Below are 19,537 nucleotides of genomic sequence, written 5' to 3'. Positions count from 1 at the left end.
ACTGCTGTCGAGTCAATTCTGACTCATAGCGACCCTATAGGACAGAGTAGAACTGCCCCATAGAATTTCCAAGGAGCGCCTGGTGGAATTGCCGATCTTTTGGTTAGCAGCCATAGCTCTTAACCACTCTGCCACAGGGTTTCCTTCTCACAGATAACACTGTATTTTTCACAATAAGAATTCCCATGGGTTGTAGTCACTGTAATTCACTCTGGTTTGGTTGGGGCATGACATTGTGGAGAAACAGGTCTACCAAGACCTCTCTAAGGCCTTGTGACAAAGCCAGTGGCCAAAATGGCACTTCAGGCCAGGTCATCTAGATTCAGGGCAGGCACTCTCTGCCTTCTATTCTACTGCTGTCTTCAGGCTTTCTAAGAAAGTGGAAATCATGGTTTCCTTGGCTATATTACTTACCTATTGGTGTGTAACAAATTACCCTGAAACATAGTGACTTAAAACAACAAACAGTGATTATCTCACACGGTTTCTGAGGGTCAGTTGTCTGGGAACAGCTTAGCTGGGTGGTTATGACTCAAGATCTCAGCTGGATCTGTAGTCATTCAGGGCTGGAAGATCCACTTCCAAGCTCACTCATCTGGCTGTTGGCTGGAATCCTCAGTTCCTTGTTGGCTGTTGGCTGGGTACCTCAGTTCTTCAACATGTGATAGAGAAAGAGAGACCAAAACAAAAGCCACAGTCTTTTATAACCTAACCTTGGAAGTGACCTACCATCACTTCTGCTGTATTCTATTGGTCACACACCAACCCTAGTACATTATAGGGACTACACAAAGGTGAAGGATTCTATGGGGGAAAATATTAAATGACACAGGAAGCATCAAAAGAAGATGGAGGGAATACCCAGAGTGACTGTACCAAAAAGAATTGGCTGACATTCAACCATTTCAGGAGGTGGCATATGATCAGGAACTGATGGCACTGAAGGAAGAAGTCCAAGCTGCAATGAAGACATTGGCGAAAAATAGGACTCCAGGACTTGACGGAATACCAATTGAGGTGTTTCAACAAACAGGGGCAGAGCTGGAAGTGCTCACTCGTCTATGCCAAGAAATTTGGAAGACAGCTACCTGGCCAACCAACTGGAAGAGATGCATATTTATGCCTATTCCCAAGAAAGGTGATCCAACTGAATGCGGAAATTATCGAACAATATCATTAACATCACACAGAAGTAAAATTTTGCTGAAGATAATTCAAAGGTGGCTGCAGTAGTATATCGACAGGGAATTGCCAGAAATTCAAGCTGGATTCAAAAGAGGACGTGGAACCAGGGATATCATTGCTGATGTCAGATCCTGGCTGAAAGCAGAGAATACCAGAAGGATGTTTACCTGTGTTTTATTAACTATGCAAAGGCATTTGACTGTGTGGATCATAACAAATTATGGATAACATTGTAAAGAATGGGAATTCCAGAACACTTAATTGTACTCATGAGGAACCTGTACATAGATCAAGAGGCAGTTGATCGGACAGAACAAGGGGATACTGCATGGTTTAAACTCAGGAAAGGTGTGTGTCAGGGTTGTATCCTTTCACCATAGCTATTCAATCTGTATGCTGAGTAAATAATCCAAGAAGCTGGACTACATGAAGAAGAACGGGGCATCAGGATTAGAGGAAGACTCATTAACAACCTGCGTTATGCAGATGACACGACGTCCTTGCTCAAAGTGAAGAGGACTTATAGCGCTTACTGATGAAGATCAAAGACCACAGCCTCCAGTATGAATTACACCTCAACATAAAGAAAACAAAAATCCTTACAACTGGACCAATAAGCTACATCATGATAAACAGAGAAAAGATTGAAGTTGTCAAGGATTTCGTTTTACTTGGATCCACAATCAACACTCATGGAAGCAGCAGTCAGGAAATCCAAAGACGCATTGCATTGAGCAATCTGCTGCAAAAGACCTCTTTAAAGTGTTGAAAAGCAAAGATATTACCTTGAAGACTAGGGTGCCTCTGACCCAACCCATGGCTTTTTCAGTCACCTCCTATGCATGGGAAAGCTGGACAATGAATAAGGAAGACCGAAGAACTGATCCCTTCGAATTGTGGTGTTGGCAAAGAATATAGAATATACCATGGACTGCCAAAAGAATGAACACATCTGCCTTGGAAGAAGTGCGGCCAGAATGCTCCTTAGAAGCAAGGATGGCGAGGCTATGTCTCACATACTTTGGACATGTTGTCAGGAGGGATCAATGCCTGGAGAAGGATATCATGCTTCGTAAAGCAGAGGGTCAGCAAAAAAGAGGAAGACCTTCAATGAGATGGACTGACACAGTGGCTGCAACAATGGGCTTAAGCATAACAACGATTGTGAGGATGGCACAGGACTGGGCAGTGTTTTGTTGCACATGGGGTCACTAGGAGTCGGATCTGACTCGACAGCACCTAACAACAACACAAGGGTGTGACCATCAAGGAGGTGGGAACCATTGGGGGCCATCTTGATTGTTGTTTGCTTGATATATTTTTTTCCATCCTTTGACTTTTAGTTTGTTTGTGTCTCTAAGTCTAAGGTGTGTCTCTTGTAGGCAGCATATAGATGGATCTTGTTTTTTAATCCATTCCACCACTCTCTGTCTCTTTATTGGTACATTTAGTCCATTTACATTCAGGGTAATTATGGATAGGTATGAATTTAGTGCCATCATTTTGATGTCTTCTTTTTTGTGTGTTGACAGCTTGTTTTTCCCACTTGATTTTATGTGCTGAGTAGATTTTCTTTATATATTGTCTTTTCCTCATATTTGTTGTTGTGGATTTTGTTTCTGCTGAGTCTGTATTTTTCCCTTGTATTTTACTTTGCTGAGTAGGATAGTTTGTCTCCTTTGTGGTTACCTTATTATTTACCCTTATTTTTCTAAATTTATAACTAACTTTTATTTCTTTGTATCGCCGTATCTTCCTCTCCATGTGGAAGGTGTATGATTACATTTCTTAGTCCCTCTTTATTACTTTAATGTTGTCTTCTTTTGTATAATAACATCACCGTTACCCTGTGTTGGGCTTTTTTTTTTTGGATTTCCCTGTCTGGGCTGACTTCTGGTTGCTCTGCCCAGTGTTCTAGTCTTGGGTTGATACCTGATATTATTGATTTTCTAACCAAAGAACTCCCTGTAGTATTTCTTGTAGTTTTGGTTTGGTTTTTACGAATTCCCTCAACTTGTGTTTATCTGGAAATGTCTTAATTTCACCTTCATATTTAAGAGACAGTTTTGATGGATATATGATTCTTGGCAGGCAATTTTTTCCTTCCATTTTTTAAATATGTCATCCCATTGCCTTCTTGCCTGCATGGTTTCTGCTGAGTAGTCCGAGCTTATTTTTATTGGTTCTCCCTTGTAGGTGACTTTTCTTTTATCCCTCGCTGCTCTTATAATTCTCTCCTTATCTTTGGTTTTGGCAAGTGTGATTATAGTATGTCTTGGTGACTTTCTTTTAAGATTTACCTTATGTGGAGTTCGATGAGCATCTTGGATAGATATCTTCTCATCTTTCATGATGTCAGGGAAGTTTTCTGCCAAAAAATCCTCAACAATTTTCTCTGTATTTTCTGTTATCCCTCCCTGTTCTGGTACCCCAATCACTCGTAGGTTATTTCTCTTGATAGAGTCCCACATGATTCTTAAGGTTTCTTCATTTTTTTTAATTCTTTTATCTGATTTTTCTTCGAATATGTTAGTGCCAAGTGATTTATCTTCAAGTTCAGAAATTCTAGCTTCTATTTGCTCAATTCCTTTGGGGGCCATCCTGGAGGCTGCCTACCACGATGGTGTTTGAGAATTGGAAGCAAGCAGTCTCCTTTTCACTTGCTGTTCTGTTCCCACTTATCCAGTCTGTTTGGTGGATTGTCAGAGCCCAAGATACTGTTTTGCAATGTCATCCCCTGCTATTTTAATTATTTAACTACTTGCTTGACTTGTATAACTAGTCTTGACTCATACTCAGAAGGTGGTCTGCAACCCATCCAGAGCTTGAGGGTCAAGGAACCAGGTCAGGGGATGCTGGATCAGCTGTCACAGTTTGGTTTTCAGGTAGAGCCTTCCTAGTGAAACTGTTATTTTTGTTTGGCGGTTCTGAATTCCCAATCAGACACATTCTATTTAAACATTAGAACCAACGCCAACCATATATAAAAAAAAAACCCATATATGCTGATTTAAAAAATATATATCATTTTGAATGATCTGCCACTATATTTCTTCATTGACTCCAAATACAGAAAATCATTTCCTGTTTGAAATGGAAAAACAAACAAGCCAAAAAAAACCAAGCCATTGCCATCTAGTCGATTCCGACTCATAGTGACCCTATAGGGCAGCATAGAACTGCCCCCTAGGGTTTCCAAGGAGTGGCTGGTGGGTTCGAACCACCAACCTTTTGGTTTGAAATGAAGTGACTCCATATTATTTTACAATGTGGAAGCAGACCCTTTTCTTGAGCACCAGGAGAGAATGATCTTAAGTTAGGTGCAAGTTTTTGCTTTACCTCGGACCCATGGACTACCCCTTACCCCAATCAGTCTAGTAAATGCCTGTGCCAACCAAACAGGCATTTGCCATCTGATAAGGAGCCCTGGTGGCACAATGGTTAAGCGCTTGGTTGCTAACTGAAAGGTTGATGGTTTAAACCCACCTAGCTGCTCCATGGGAGAGAGGCCTGGCGATCTGCTCCCGTAAAGATTACAGCCTAGAAAAACCCTATGGGCAGTTCTACTCTGTCACATGGGGTCGCTATGAGTCGAAATCGACTCGAAGGTACCTAACAACAGCAACAATATGAGATTACCTTTTTGAAAAAAACATACGGTATGCTCGTTTTTTGAAAGAACAGATTTACATAATGTGAGGTCCACTCCCAATTTTAAGACTGTTTTGATTTTGAGAAAAGATATGTAAGTTTGTGAATCTCAATTAGACTTTCCACTTGAGACATCTTGGCAGTGGGTTCAGAAATTTGTCTTTAAACAAATGCACAAGTAAAATGTGAGCAAGCAGGAAAAGCGTCTTACTGTGAAAGTGGGCAATTATGAGAGAGGTGGTCATGGCCAGGGGCTTACTTCCTAGCTGGGTGACCTTGGGCAAGTTCCTTCACCTCTGGTCCTCAGTCAGGGCATCTGTAAAGGCGGTTGATAAGAATAGCTGTCACCTACAGTTGTTGGGAGGATTAAATTGATTCATACTTTAAAGCCCTTGAGTCCCTGGGTGGTACAAAAAGTTAACATGCTTGACTGCTAACTGAAAGTTTGGAAGTTCAAGTCTACCCAGAGGTGCCTCAGAAGAAAGGCCTGCTGATGTACGTCTAAAAAAAAATCAGCCATTGAAAACCCTGTGGAGCACAGTGGTACTCCGACACACACAGGGTCACCATGAGTCAGAGTCAACTCTCTGACAACTCGGTTTCAAAGCTCCTAGAACAAGCACTCTGGCAGGCTTCAGGCACTGTGTAAGGGATAGTTGTTGTTGGTTATCGATATGGCCGGAACAGAAACAGAAATTCTCCCTTGCCTTACATCTTGCTTACCAGAGGCCCAAACCAGATGAAATTAGGATTTTTTTTTTCATTTTTCTTTTGGCAGATATGCCAAAATATATCTCAAATACTGAAACCTTTCAAAGGCATCTGTCAAGACATTTACTGCCTCGCTCAATATTAAAAACTTCTTAAAAGGGAAAACTTTGTAGGAGGGAAATAGAAAATCACTTTCATATGGACAGGACTATAAATGGGATTATTTTCTTGGGAGGGGGGAACTTTCTAAATGGAAACCCCTTAATACGGGAAAAGACGGACTTTAAATACATTTTCTCTTTGGAAATGCCAGGCCGTGGTCTTCATTATTTATTATATTTCTAAAGTGCTTTTCTTCCCAGGAAGCTCATTACAAACTGTCTCCTGACCTTATTCAATTCAGCTTCTTTGCTGGGGAACCACCCTTCAAATGACACCAGAAACAGACCAGAGAGCTGCCAACCCAGGCAGAGGTGTTTGGGATAGATATCACATTTTCTGAAGTGTGACACCATTGTTTATCATTAAAGATTCAAATCCTTTCATCCCCTTTGGCGAAATATTCTCCACAATGAGCTTGAGCCCAACTACAATAGATGAGTTGTAGATTCCTTAGAAAGTGGGCTTCTAATGGAAATGCTGACGATTAACAACAGGAGGGCTATAATGGCTGCCACTAAAAATAGATGCAAAGATTACAGTCATAAAAACGCATATTTTAAAGTCCCTGCTAGAAGTTCAAGGATTTTTTTAAAATGTGGCTGTTAATAATAGGCCGCCTGATCCTTTTGGTGTCTGATTTTGTCTCATAAATGGGCTCAATCTAAGGTAATGCTGTTGTACTGTACGTTTTTTTTTTTTATTTTATTTTGGGGGAGGATTGGATGTCTATTGGCAGAATTATCAGTACCCTTAATGGAAAGCAAATAATTGGTGTACCTGTAGAATTATGGAATTTTAAATCTGGAAAGAGTCTTCACGATCAGAAACTCATCTCTATATTATTATACCTGCTAGAGGAAGCTTGGGACTCTTTTACAAAGTCATGGGCTAGAGCTTGTGAATTAAGGTGGCTGGGTGGCACAAATGGATATTGGTTTAAGCCCACCCAGAGGCACCTCGGAAGAAAGGCCTGGTGATCTGCTTCTGAAAGATCATGGCCTTGAAAACCTTATGCAGCAGTTCTACTCTGCACACGTGGACGCATTATGAGTCACCGTGAGTCCGAATCGATTCAACAGGAACTAACGACAACAACAGAGCTTGTAAATGGAAAATGAGTGCGGTGTGAGGGGTGGAGTGGGATGTTGGGAGGAGGGGGTTGATGACGTACCTCAGGCCTTAATATTTTCTCACCTGATCTCCTTGCCTTGGTTACCCGAGTTATCTTTCTTTCTCTTTTATGATGATAAAAGTAATATACGTTCATGATAGAAATATTAGAAAGTGAGTAAAAGAATAAAAAATCACCTGCAGCCTCATGGCTCAGAGCAGCCCCTGTTAATATTTTGGGGTCTCGCCCCAAACTGTTTTCCGTCCTCATTGTCATATGCTCCTCTTACAAAATTGGGACCCTGCAGAACATTTTCAGAAATCATTTTTACTTCGCAATAGCTCGTGAGCATTTTCTCACATTATTAAATATTCTTGAAGAACCTGATTTTCATCAGCTGCGTATTATATTGTCTCAGAGTCGTACAAGATTTCTCAAACCTATTTCAGGAGTTTGCAGTTTCGTCTGTCACGACAGTACAATGAACATCCGTGGACATAATAAATATTTACTCACATTGCTGATTATCTCCTCCAGAAAGCAGCTTTTGTACCTTTTACCAAATGTGCTACTATTTTACCATCTCCCCCTCCCAGCAGTACATGAGTGTGATCCTTTTTCTTCACCCTCATCAACACTGGCCATTACAAATTAAAAAACAAAAAATGACTTTAGCAATGTGATTGATAACACGGTTACGTCATTTCCATCATTTGCATTTGTTTACTACTGGTATTGAACACTTTTTTTTGTAGGCGAATTCTTTTTTTAATGAATACCATTTCAGAAGTATGGCTCTATGTTGTTGTTGTTGTTAGGTGCCGTCCAGTTGGTTCCGACTCATAGTGATCCTATGTACAACAGAATGAAACACTCTATTAAAAAACCAAACCAAACCCGTTGCTGTCAAGTCGATTCCGACTCATAGCGACACTATAGGCCAGAGTAGAACTGTTCCATAGAGTTTCCAGGGAGCACCTGGTGCATTTGAACTGCTGGTTAGCAGCCATAGCACTTAACCACTATGCCATCGGGGTTTCTCAACACTCTATAGAATAAGAATAATGCTGAATCCTGACTGGCGGTACATACCTCTGTGTTACTCATTTAGATTCCACAAATTTGGCTAAATAGAAAATATAGATGAGTAATACACAACCCAAAGCTTCTCTCTCTATTTATTTTGTTGTTGTTGAGAATATATATAGCAAAACATACACCAATCCAACAGTTTCTACATGTACAAGTGACGTTGATTACATTCTTTGAGTTGTGCAACCATTCTCACCCTCCTTTGCTGAGTTATTCCTCCCCCATTAACATAAATTCACTGCCCCCTAAGGTTCTTACGTAATCTTTCGAGTTGCTGTTGTCACTTTGATCCCATATAGATAGTTCTTAAAAGAGCATAATGCTCAAGGCAGACCTTTTTTACTAGTTAAGCTAAACTATTGTGTGGTTTTAAGAAGACTTCAGGGGATATTTTGGGTTTAAAGTTTAAAGATCATCTCAGGACAGTAGTTTCAGGGGTTCATCCAAGCTTCATGGCTCCAGGAAGTCTGGGGTGCATGAGAATTTTAAATTCTGTTCTACATTTTCCCCCTTTTGATCAGAATTCTTCTATAGACTATTTGATCAAAATGTTCAGGTACTGAACACTTTTTGTAGTTGATTTATATATCTGTGTTTGTGAATTGCCTGTATGTCACATGCCCACTTTTCTTTGGATGTTGTTGTTGTTGTTAGGTGCCTTCGAGTCAGCTCCGTCTCATAGAGACCCTATGTACCACAGAACGAAACACTGCCTGGTCCTGTGTCACGCTCACAATCATTGTTATGCCTGAGCCCATTGCTGGAGCCACTGTGTCAATCCATCTCGTTGAGGGTCTTCCTTTTTTCCGCTGACCCTCTACTTTACCAAGTATGATGTCCTTCTCCAGGGACTGATCCCTCCTGACAACATGTCCAAAATATGTAAGACACAGTCCCGTCATCCTTGGTTCTAAGGAGCATTCTGGTTGTACTTCTTCCAAGACAGATTCGTTCATTCTTTTGGCAGGCCACAGTATATTCAATATTCTTCACCAACAGAATAATTCAAAGGCATCAATTCTTCTTTGGTCTTCCTTATTTATTGTCCAGGTTTCCCATGCATATGATGCAATTGAAAATACCATGGCTTGGGTCAGGCACACCTTAGTCTTCAAGGTGACATCTTTGCTCTTCAGCACTTTAAAGAGGTCCTTTGCAGCCAATTTGCCTAATGCAACGTGTCTTTTGATTTTTTGACTGCTGCTTCCATGGGTATTGATTGTGGATCCAAGTAAAATGAAATCCTGGACAACTTCATTCTTTTCTCTATTTATCATGATGTTGCTCGTTGGTCCTCTTTATTTTCAGCAAGCAAGGTTGTGTCGTCTGCATAACACAGGTTGTTAATGAGTCTTCCTCCAATCCTGATGCCCTGTTCTTCTTCATATAGTACAGCTTCTCGGATTATTTACTCAGCATACAGATTGAATAGGTATGGTGAAAGAATACAACCCTGATGCACACCTTTCCTGACTTTAAACCACGCAGTATCCTCTTGTTCTGTCCGAACAACTGCCTATTGATCTATGTAAAGGTTCCTCATGAGCACAATTAAGTGTTCCGGAATTCCCATCCTTCGCAACGTTACCCATAGTTTGTTATGATCCACACAGTTGAATGCCTTTGCATAGTCAATAAAACACAGGTAAACATCCTTCTGGTATTCTCTGCTTTCAGCCAGGATCCATCTGACGTCAGCAATGATATCCCTGGTTCCACGTCCCCTTCTGAAACTGGCCTGAATTTCTGGCAGTTCCCTGTCGATATACTGCTGCTGCCGTTTTTGAATGATCTTCAGCAAAATTTTGCTTGCGTGTGATATTAATGATATTGTTCTATAATTTCCACATTTGGTTGGATCACCTTTCTTGGGAATAGGCATAAATACGGATCTCTTCCAGTCAGTTGGCCAGTTAGCTGTCTTCCATATTTCTTGGCATGGACGAGTGAGCACCTTCAGCGCTGCATCCGGTTGTTGAAACATCTGAATTGATATTCTGTCAATTCCCGGAGCCTTGTTTTTTGCCAATGCCTTCAGTGCAGCTTGGACTTCTTCCTTCAGTACTATTGGTTCCTGATCATATGCCACCTTTTGAAATGGTTGAACATTGACCAATTCTTTTTGGTATATGAATATGAATAGCAGGAAAACATTTCTTTGGATAGTACTTTTTTAAAAACTGTTTTATTGGTATTTAATTCACATTGCATACAATCCACCCATTTAAAGTGTACGATTCAATGATTTTTAGTATAATTCCAGACATGTGCAACTGTCACCACAGTCATTGCAGAATATTTTCATCATGTCAAAAAGAAACCCTGTGTCCTTCAGCTGGAGTCCCTGAGTGGTGCCAATGGTTAACACACTCAGCTGCTAACTGAAAGGTTGGTAGTTGAGTCCATCAAGCGCTGTCTTGGAAGAAAGGCCTGGCAATCTACTTCTGAAAAATCAACCACTGAAAACCCTGTAGAGCACATTTCTACTCTGCACACATGGGGTCACCATGAGTCAGAACCTACTCGATGGCAACTGGTTTGGTTTTTGTTGTTGTTGTTTGTTTGTCCTTTAGCTATCACTCATAGCCCACTTTCTATGAAGGTTTTCTTACCTTTTTAATTTTTTTAAATAATATTTTATTGTGTTTTCAGTGAAAGCTTACACAGCAAATTAGGGTCCCATTTAACCATTTCTGTACAAATTGTTCAGTGACATTGGTTACATTTTTCACAGTGTGTCAACATTCTCATTTCTGTGCCTGCTGTTTGTTCTATTTCCATTAATCTAGCTTCCCTCCCCCCGCTTCTCACCTTTGTTTTAGAATAAATATTGAACACTTGGCTCATATAGATAATTTTTTAAAGGAGCACAGCACTTATGGGTGATACTGTTTATTTTATGAGCCAATCTGTTACTTTGGCTGAATTGTGACCTCTGGGAGTAGTTTCAATTCAGAGTTTCAAGGGTCTCTCAGGGTGATAGTCTTGAGGATTCCTCTAGTCTCAACCAGCCCAGTAAGTCTGGACTTCTTCAGAATTTGAATTTTGTTCTACATTTTTCTCCTGTTCTATCAGGGTCTATCTACTGTGTCCCTAATCAGAATGGTCAGTAGTGGTAGCCGGGCACCATCTAGCTCTTCTGGTCTCAGGGTGGATGAGGCTGTGGTTGCTGCAGGCTATTAGTCCTACAGCGTAGTTTCTTCTTTGCGCTTTTGGTTTCCTTCTTCTCTTTTGCTCCAGATGAGTAGAGACCAATAGTTGTATATTAGATGGCCACTCACAGGCTTTTAAGACCCCAGATGCTACTCACACAACTAGGGTGTAGAACATAAAATTTATTAACTATATTATGCCAAATGACTGAGTTGTCCCACGAGACTATGGTCCTAAGCCTAAAAACCCAGTAAATCAATCCCGAGAGGTATTTGATTATGTCTAAGGAGTTTTTTAAGGAGTATCCGTAACTGTGTCACCTATGTGCTTTCTTATACATGAATTATATGCAACACATGAAAAAAAAAACACATAGAAACATGTATATACATATGCCTACACCCATTACCGGAAACGCTGGTGGTGTAGTGATTAAGTGCTAAGGCTGCTAACCAAAAGGTCGGCAGTTCGAATTCGCCAGGCGCTCTTTGGAAACTCTACGGGGCAGTTCTACTCTGTCCTATAGGGTCGCTCTAAGTTGAAATTGACTTGACGGCAAAGGGTCTGGTTTGGTTATACCCATTACTTGTTGCTATCAAGTTGATTCTGACCCAGAGCGACCCTATAGGACAGAGTAGAACTGCCTGATAGGATTTCCGAGGAGCAGCCGGTGAATTTGAACTGTCGATCTTTTGTTATTTTTTTTTCCTTTTTAAAGCAAAAAGAAAGTCTTATTCGCCTTATGTTCAAAAGGGCAAAAGTGGGAAGCAGACAACATGCTGCCATGAACTGTCGATCTTTTGACAACATGCTGCCATGAACTGTCGATCTTTTGGTTAGCAGCCTATACATGCACACGCATATTCATACATATACCTACCTACCTATGTAACCATGCACATATTTTTTGGTTGTTGTTGCTGTTGTTTCAAAATTGTATGTTATAACATTTACCAACAAAGTCCCTTATTCTTGTGTACTTCTTAGTGACATCGTTTAGTTTGCTCAAGCTGTGCACACTTCACCCACATTTGGTGTTATCTTTCCCATTACTGAATATAACAAGTGTCTACTATCTAGAAAGTGATTCCTCCTCCCATCCCTGGTAACCACCAATTAATGTTGATTTCTGTATGTATATCTATTCTTGTCTTTTTTATAAAAATGAGATCATACAGTATTTGTCCTTTCATAATTGACTTATTTAACTCAGCATAATGTCCTCCAGATTCATCCACATTATAATATATTTTGAGAACTCATCATTATTCTTTACGGTTTTGTAGTATTCCATTGTATTTAGGTACCGCATTTTGTTTGTCCATTAATCTCTTGATAGGCACTTAGGTTGTTTCCATCTCTCTTACCTATTTAATTTATAAGCTCTGTTTATATACTAAGATCCATAATTTATAGTTAAATGTAAAACTTACCTCCCCTTTTTTTTTTTGCCTTTTATCTTATGATATTTTTTGAGGTGCAGGAGTTTTAAATTTTTATGTAGCCAAACATCATTCTTTTCCTTAATGGTCTCTTTCTCTGTTTTTATGCTCTTATCCAAAGATACCTCTAAAACACAAATCTGGTCACACTCTTCCTTTGATTAAAATCCTCCCAGGGCTCTTGGAAACCCCACAGTCACCCGAGGTTCTAGTCACACCAAGCTGCTTGCACTTAGGACTCTGTACTCAGGTCCACCTCCTTGGAAAGCAAGTCCCCTACCAGCTGGCGTGGGCCCACGCACCATCTCCCACTCCCTGCTCCTGTGCATATGGAATACTCAGCTCAGACATCACCACCTCTTTGATCCTCTTCTTTCCCTCCCTCCTGCTCAGCACCTGATACCCAGAGAGTCTCTGTAATGGTTTGTAAAATAAATAACCCAGACAACAAGCCAAGTCCAAAATGGCTAGTATTAGAATTGACTCTTAGGACCAGTTTAGGATCAGAAGACTGGACCAAGTTGCCGGGGACTGAGAAATCAAAAGAATTGAGGGCTGAGCCCCAAGGCAGAGTGCTCTGAAGTGGTGGACCAGAGCATCTGGGAGCCAAGCAACCAGCAAAGAGCAGAAGACCCTGTCAGCTGGGAGGCCTGGTAGCTGGGGACTCAGGGCCTGAATGAGGGTTTCGCAGAAGGTGAAGGGCAGCGTCAGGGAAGGGCTTATTTCTGATAGCACAGGGCAACAGTCACCTGAGGTCCCAAACAGGAAAACTAATTTTACCATCAGAACCGCCTGCCACCTCCACCCCCATCCCTGGCAGCCTTCCCCACACCAGTGAATGGCATTGTGGGCTTTCCAGTTTCCTAGGCCAGAAACTAGACTCACTTAAGTCCTTCTCCTAGAATCACTTGATTCCTCTTCCCCCCACATCCCATCTGCCAGTGAGGCCTGTTAGCTCTGCCTTCAAAATACAGCCAGACCACACACTGCATGATTCCATTTGTATGACATTCTGGAAAAGGCAAGACTGTAGGGGCAGTAATCAGATCTGTTGCCATAGGCTGAGGAAGGGGTGACTACAAAGGGTCCTGAAGGAATCTGGGGGCTGATGGAACTCTCCTATACCTTGAGTATGGTAATGGTTACACAACTGTGTTTGTCAAAACTCACAGAACTGTCCACTAAAAAGGGCAAACTTTACTGTAAGTAAATCACACCTTTTAAATCACACCTTAATAAAAACATGGAGCCCTGGTGGCACGGTGGTTAAGAGCTATGCCTGCTAACCAAAAGGTTGGCAGTTTGAATCCACCAGCCACTCCTTGGAAACCCTATGGGGCAGTTCTACTCTGTCCTTTAGGGTCGATGTGAGTCAGAATTGACTCGATGGCAATGGGTTTGGTTTTTGATAAAAATAAACCCAGAATCCAAAAATTTCTCACCATCTTCACTGCTGTCAACCTCATCCAAGCTGCTGTCATAATCCTGGCTTCTGATTGCAGTGGGCTCTTCACTGTTTTCCCTGTTCCTGCCCTTGCTTCACTGTAGCCTGTTCCCAGTGCAGCAGCCAGAGTGGTTCTTTAAAAAAAAATTTTCAGATTGTGTTACTCCTTTGCTCAGAATTCTCCAGAGGTTTTGCTTCTCCTCAGTGTAAAAGCCAAAATTCCTACATGTTCACCAAGACCCTACGTGAAACAGCCTTCCGTTATTTCTCTGGCCTGACCTCCTCCTAATATGTCCCACACTCCTCTCACCACCATTTCACTCCACTGCAGCCACAACGGCCTCCTGGCTCTTCCTTGAACATGCCACGCTCGTTCTCCTCAGAGGAAAAGGCAAAGTTCTCAAAACAGCTGCCAAGACCTACATGACACAGTTCCCTCTCTGGTAATCTCCTAATGCTCTCTCCCTACCCACCTGCTCTACCCCAGCCACAGTGGCCTCCTTGCTCTTCCTTGCATGTTCCTTCCTTGAGGCCCTCTGTCTAGAATGCCCTTCCTCCTGATTCCCATTCACCTGGTCCCCTCCCTCTTCACTTTCAGGTCTGCTCAAATAGCATTTTCTCAATGAGGCCTTCCCTGAGCATCCTATTTGTAATTGCAGCCCACCTGCCACCCACCTTCATGCCCCCACTCACTCTCCTCTCTCCTTGTTTTATTTTTCTCACATCTCCATGTCTCCACCTGCCCTACCACATATTTTATTGATTTAGTTTGTTGTCTGATTCTTCCTCATATCCATGAGAACAAGGGTTTTTGTTTTATTTGCTACTAACCCTCCAGTGGCATCCCTGGGTGGTGCAAACAGTTAACATGCTTGGCTGCTAACCCAAAGGTTGATGGTTTGAGTCCACCCAGAGGCGCCTTGGAAGAAAGGCCTGGTGACCTACTTCTGAAAAATCAGCCATTGAAAACCCTATGGGGCACAGCTCTACTTTGACGCACCAGGGGTCACAGTGAGTCAGAATCAACTTGACAGCAACTGGTACCCCTCCAGTACCTAGTATAGTATTATTTGCCTGGCAAATAATAGACACTCAGTTAAATTTTATAGATGGAAGAAAAGAAGGGAAGGAAAGGGCCTCAAGAATCAGCAGTGACGGTAATCTTAACGTATTGACATCCCACTGCCCCTGAATTTCACTCAATTGCTCAGCATAGATGGTCTTAGAAGATGTGGAATGTCATACAGGTCTGTGTTTGTGGGCACAGGTGTGCACGCACACCCTTCTAGAACTGTTCTGGGGTAGTGGCTCACCTTCCTGCCTTTCCACTTTGTTTCTCTGTTACCTCAGATTGTTAACAGGCACCTTCTCTCCAATGTCTCTCTAGAAGCAGATGTTCCAGGAGCGGAGTAGCCGGATGCTTCAGGCCTTATCCCCGAAGCAGAGCCCTATGAACAGCCCAACCAGGAGCCGCTCCCCTTCGCGCTCCCCATCACCCACCTTCCCGTGGCTCCCAAACAAAACCTCGCCCCCCTCCTCACCCAAAGCAGCCTCAGCCTCCATCAGCAGCATGAGTGAGGGGGACGAGGATGAGAAGTAAAGGCTGCTGGCAGATGACAAGAGGCACGCCACACAGGGTGGGAGGAGGGTGGGGTTACGCGGGATGCCTGGGTGGTGTTGGGAAGGTAATAGTCACAGAAGCTGCAGCTCAGCAGGGAGATCCTGGCCACTCTGGTGAGGAAGTTCTCCATACAACCCAAGACTTGGGCTCAGCATGGAGGGCTCCAGCTAGCGCCGTTCTAGGTGATGCTAACGTTCTTAGCATCATCTAGAATCGCTCTACTTTAACCTTGTTAAGAAAAGCAGAAGAGTGCCACAGGGAGCCATGCACTAAGTAGGGTGTTCTCTGCTTTGATCCTTACACCCATCCACACCAAGTAAACCAGCAGTGGAAGCGGCTGTTCCCTCAACCTGCTACTTCAGGCTACATAAAGGCCCTGCACGTTGCCTCCCACCACCCCAGCTCTGCCAGAATAAAGTTTTTTCTAATACAGGTGGCAAAGTGCTTCTGAAATAGTCAAGTGAAAGACAAATTCCAGCCTTCTCAGTTGAGCCACTGAGACCTGCTGTCTCAATGCATCAGCTCTTTCCAATTCCAGGAATGTTGCCTGTAGACAAAAAGCCTTGCTTTCAGCCAGGTATAAAAGGTCACCTAGTGTGAAGCTTCACTTCTTAGTCACAGGACAGTTTTGTCAAGGAGGACTCTACATAAGGCCTAATGCACTCCTAGTTGTACGTTTTCGTCATGGGTTTGACATCACTGTTTCCCAGAAAGTAATCTCTGGAAAACGCAACCAAGAAAAACAGCCTATATATATTTTAAAAACAGGAGCTGCTTTGCTTTGGCCCCAAGTTTGGCCAATGGTAAATGTCTCCTGAAGCTACTCCTTAAAGGATGCTATTATGGGATGGCTTTTCCCATTTCTGATCACTTAACAGTTTCATAGACCTCAAGTAACAGTTTGACATACCAAACAACATAGTATGCCAATAGGGGGTGCTACCTGCACGTATCTGTTCTATATATGCTCCAAACACGCCATCCGGGGTGTATACAATATGCAATATGAATATATGGTGATGGCATTTTACGATATGCTCCTCTCCTGCTCTCCATCCTAATACCCAGCTGAAACCCGTGAACTACCTGGTTCCCTTGTGACTTGGGCACTTTATCAAAAGCTCATCCTGGATTCCCATAGAAATGTTTAGTATGTTGTTCTCGTGGCCTCCCCATAACGCTTGTGGGTGAAAGGAGGCTCTGAAGAGTTTTACACAGAACTGTGAGAACACCAGTTACAATCTCAGCATTTCAGTAGTCTAGGTGGTATTGTAGTTATTCCTCAGCCCCAGGTTTGCCAAATGGGATGAAGACTGTAAGCATTCCTACTGAGTTATTTTGAAGTTACTCCTCCTTAATGTAGGAAATGAGCAAGACTTTCTTTTCACGTGAGTCAAGGTTTAGAGCCAGACTCTTGGGTAGAAACAGGCATTGGCTGGTTATCCTAGCAAAGCCAGAGACAGAGCTGGGGCCTGAGCACAGGCCCAAAGCAACAACTTGTAGGCAGAGCCCAGCATCTCTTATGACAGCAACACCCTTTTCAGAAGCTTTGGGAACCAACCTTCTAGGTGACAAGAGGGGCACCCAATGAAGGAAGGTGGCATATCTTTCCCCCTTGCGTTGGGGTCAAACTACCTCCCTGACCACCTGGAGATGAATGGTGTTTGTTGGGAAGCAAAACTGTGAGGTTAAGTTGGCTTGTAATCCCCTTGTTCCTGGCACTTTCTCCAGACCTCTGTATAGCACTCATGCAGGGCAGAGGACTGGCAGGAACTTGGCATGTGAGAAGAAACTTTTTTGCAGTCAAGGCCCAGAATGCAGTCTCTCTCCAGAGAGAGGCAAGAACCCTATTCTTCTATTCTGCCCATTTGGTCTCTGTCTTCTATTATGCATCCAGGATGAATGGGCACATATGCCTCCCATTTTAGCTGGTTTACACTTGTAGCAGTAAAAGGATGAGGTGGCCAGTAGGCAAGGGAAGGTGGTAAGAACAAAGGAAAAGAGGTGCCTGAAGAGAGGAAAGAGAGATAAAGAAAATCTTCTCTCTTAAGCCATTTCAGGACCTCACTTTGTAGATCAAACTCTTTCTTGGGGAGGCCTTTTATGCCCTTACTCCATGGCCCAGGGCAGACAGATCCACTTTTACCTGATTCTTGCTCTAGAGCAAATAGTGTGGGTTTATGTATCAGACTGATTAAATATTTGCAGGCCTTACATACCATACTGACAGGTGCCACCTACATGACTTATCAGATTCAGTGCCACCATTGTTGCCAATTATGGAAAATGACCAACACCTGGGATATTCCGAGGATGAGCCAGAACAACCCGCAAGTGAGTTCTAAATCTCACCCTCCATCCTTTCCCAACCTCCAACAATACCTCCCCACTCTCTTAAGGCTACAAGTTTACTGAAAAGGAACAGGGGGGATTCTCCAACCCAACTTTTGATACTTCTTGGTCATTTCCCAGTTTCTCTGATCGCCTACCACCACCCCCCCAGTTCCCAGGAGGAGATAAGATTGCTCTTTGTTTGGGTTGGTCAATCAATTGTAATGGCCGAGAGTTAAGGCTGGAATGGGAGATGTAGAAAGTATGATACAAGCTTGGAGAGGTAAACAGAAATGAAAAGCATGGAAAAGAGATTCTTTTTGCCATGGAAAGGCAAGGAAGCTTCAGACTAAGGAGGGCTAGAGGACAGCAATTTAAGATTGTGGAAGGAAGCAGGTCATGAAGATGGGAGAAAAATGGGGCTGAAGCACGTGTGGGCTGTAGGTGAGGAGCTGTTTTCTGCTCCCTTTTTAAGTATCAACACTGCAGGGCTAACAAGTGAAGGAAGGATTCCTATCACCTATACTTATGGTTATAGGCACTGGGTTTTTTTTTTATACTTAAGGTTAGTGGGTAGGGTTGCAGGATGAGGGTTCCCTGCCTCTCTAGCTTCCTCATTTCAGCACTTCAGCGTTAGCTGCCACATACTCCTTAGGGGGACCCTGAAAGCAAATGTTTGCCCCACTACCAGTTAAGAAACGAGGGTGGCATTGGAATGTCATAGTCACATTGAACGCCCTAATTTTGGCAAGCCCCACTCCTGTGTGCTGGGACCTTACAAAGGCCAGGGAAAGACAACCTTAAGAGGAGCAAGACACAAATCTGGCTTCTGACTTGCTCTGGGTGGAAGAGCCAGAGCTCCATGCCTTAGGCTACTAGTTACTATGATTTCATCTTTTGAGGGAGGGACAGGAGGAGCACAGGTTGATTTTAGCCCCCAGTCATATCCCAGGGAGAGGTGCAAGACGGCGTCACTGGCTCACTTGAGTCGGATGAGCTCCTGTCTAGCAGAGATGTTCCCGTTTCTCAGGCATCCATTCAGCACTAGTCTTGGCTGTCAGATTTTGGAAGAAGAATTAGGTCATGAGGCATTTGCAACTTATCCTACTCTCTAAACTTGAGTTTTTTGTTGTGTCACTGCGACGTGTCCAGGGACAAAGCCATAAAAGTGCATATATTCATAAAGATATGCTGTACATATAAGACAAGAATACAACCCTGTGTCTGGGTTAAAGCACGACCTTATACCCAAGCATTTGCTCTGGTGCTGAATAATGCAAACTACTGGAATCAGCCCCTCCCCACTCCGGCCCTACTCCTGCTCTCAAGTGGAACATTCCCAACTTGTTTATAAATAAAGGGATGCAGAATTGCACTTTTGCTTGTCGTGTTTCTTCAAAGTGTGCTTCTGTGTGTTCCTATTTATAAGCTCTAGCACGTCATGGAAAACCACAGGCATTATAGCAGCTGTTCCGGCCCACTGGCTGTCCCTGCCCATGGCTCTGACAGCTATGGCCCTAGCACTTCCGAAGGATCCGACTCTGTGCTGTGCAAACTGGCCAAAGTCTTGGAGTTGCCAAAGGATCTACACATGAGGTAAAAACTAACTAGGGATCATGTGGTAGCCAGTCAGG

The 19,537-nt window shown here is 42.9% G+C and overlaps 1 protein-coding gene across 2 annotated transcripts in view; it reads left to right on the top strand.

Annotated features, from left to right (window-relative positions):
• The window catches only part of PCYT1B (phosphate cytidylyltransferase 1B, choline), a 118,859-nt gene extending 99,597 nt beyond the window's left edge, over window positions 1-19,262 (top strand). For both annotated transcript variants that reach the window (XM_023555143.2, XM_003416055.4), the window contains exon 8: window positions 15,339-19,262. In XM_023555143.2, the coding sequence (XP_023410911.1) occupies window positions 15,339-15,551 (213 nt within the window). In that variant the 3' untranslated portion in view covers window positions 15,552-19,262. The remainder of the gene's footprint in view (window positions 1-15,338) is intronic.
• The last annotated feature ends 275 nt before the right edge of the window (window positions 19,263-19,537 follow it).

Source organism: Loxodonta africana, chromosome X (genome assembly GCF_030014295.1).
Source record: "Loxodonta africana isolate mLoxAfr1 chromosome X, mLoxAfr1.hap2, whole genome shotgun sequence".
NCBI classification, from domain to species: domain Eukaryota; kingdom Metazoa; phylum Chordata; class Mammalia; order Proboscidea; family Elephantidae; genus Loxodonta; species Loxodonta africana.
The sequence above is the reverse complement of the archived record's forward strand: the minus strand, read 5'-3'. Positions and strand labels throughout refer to the sequence as shown.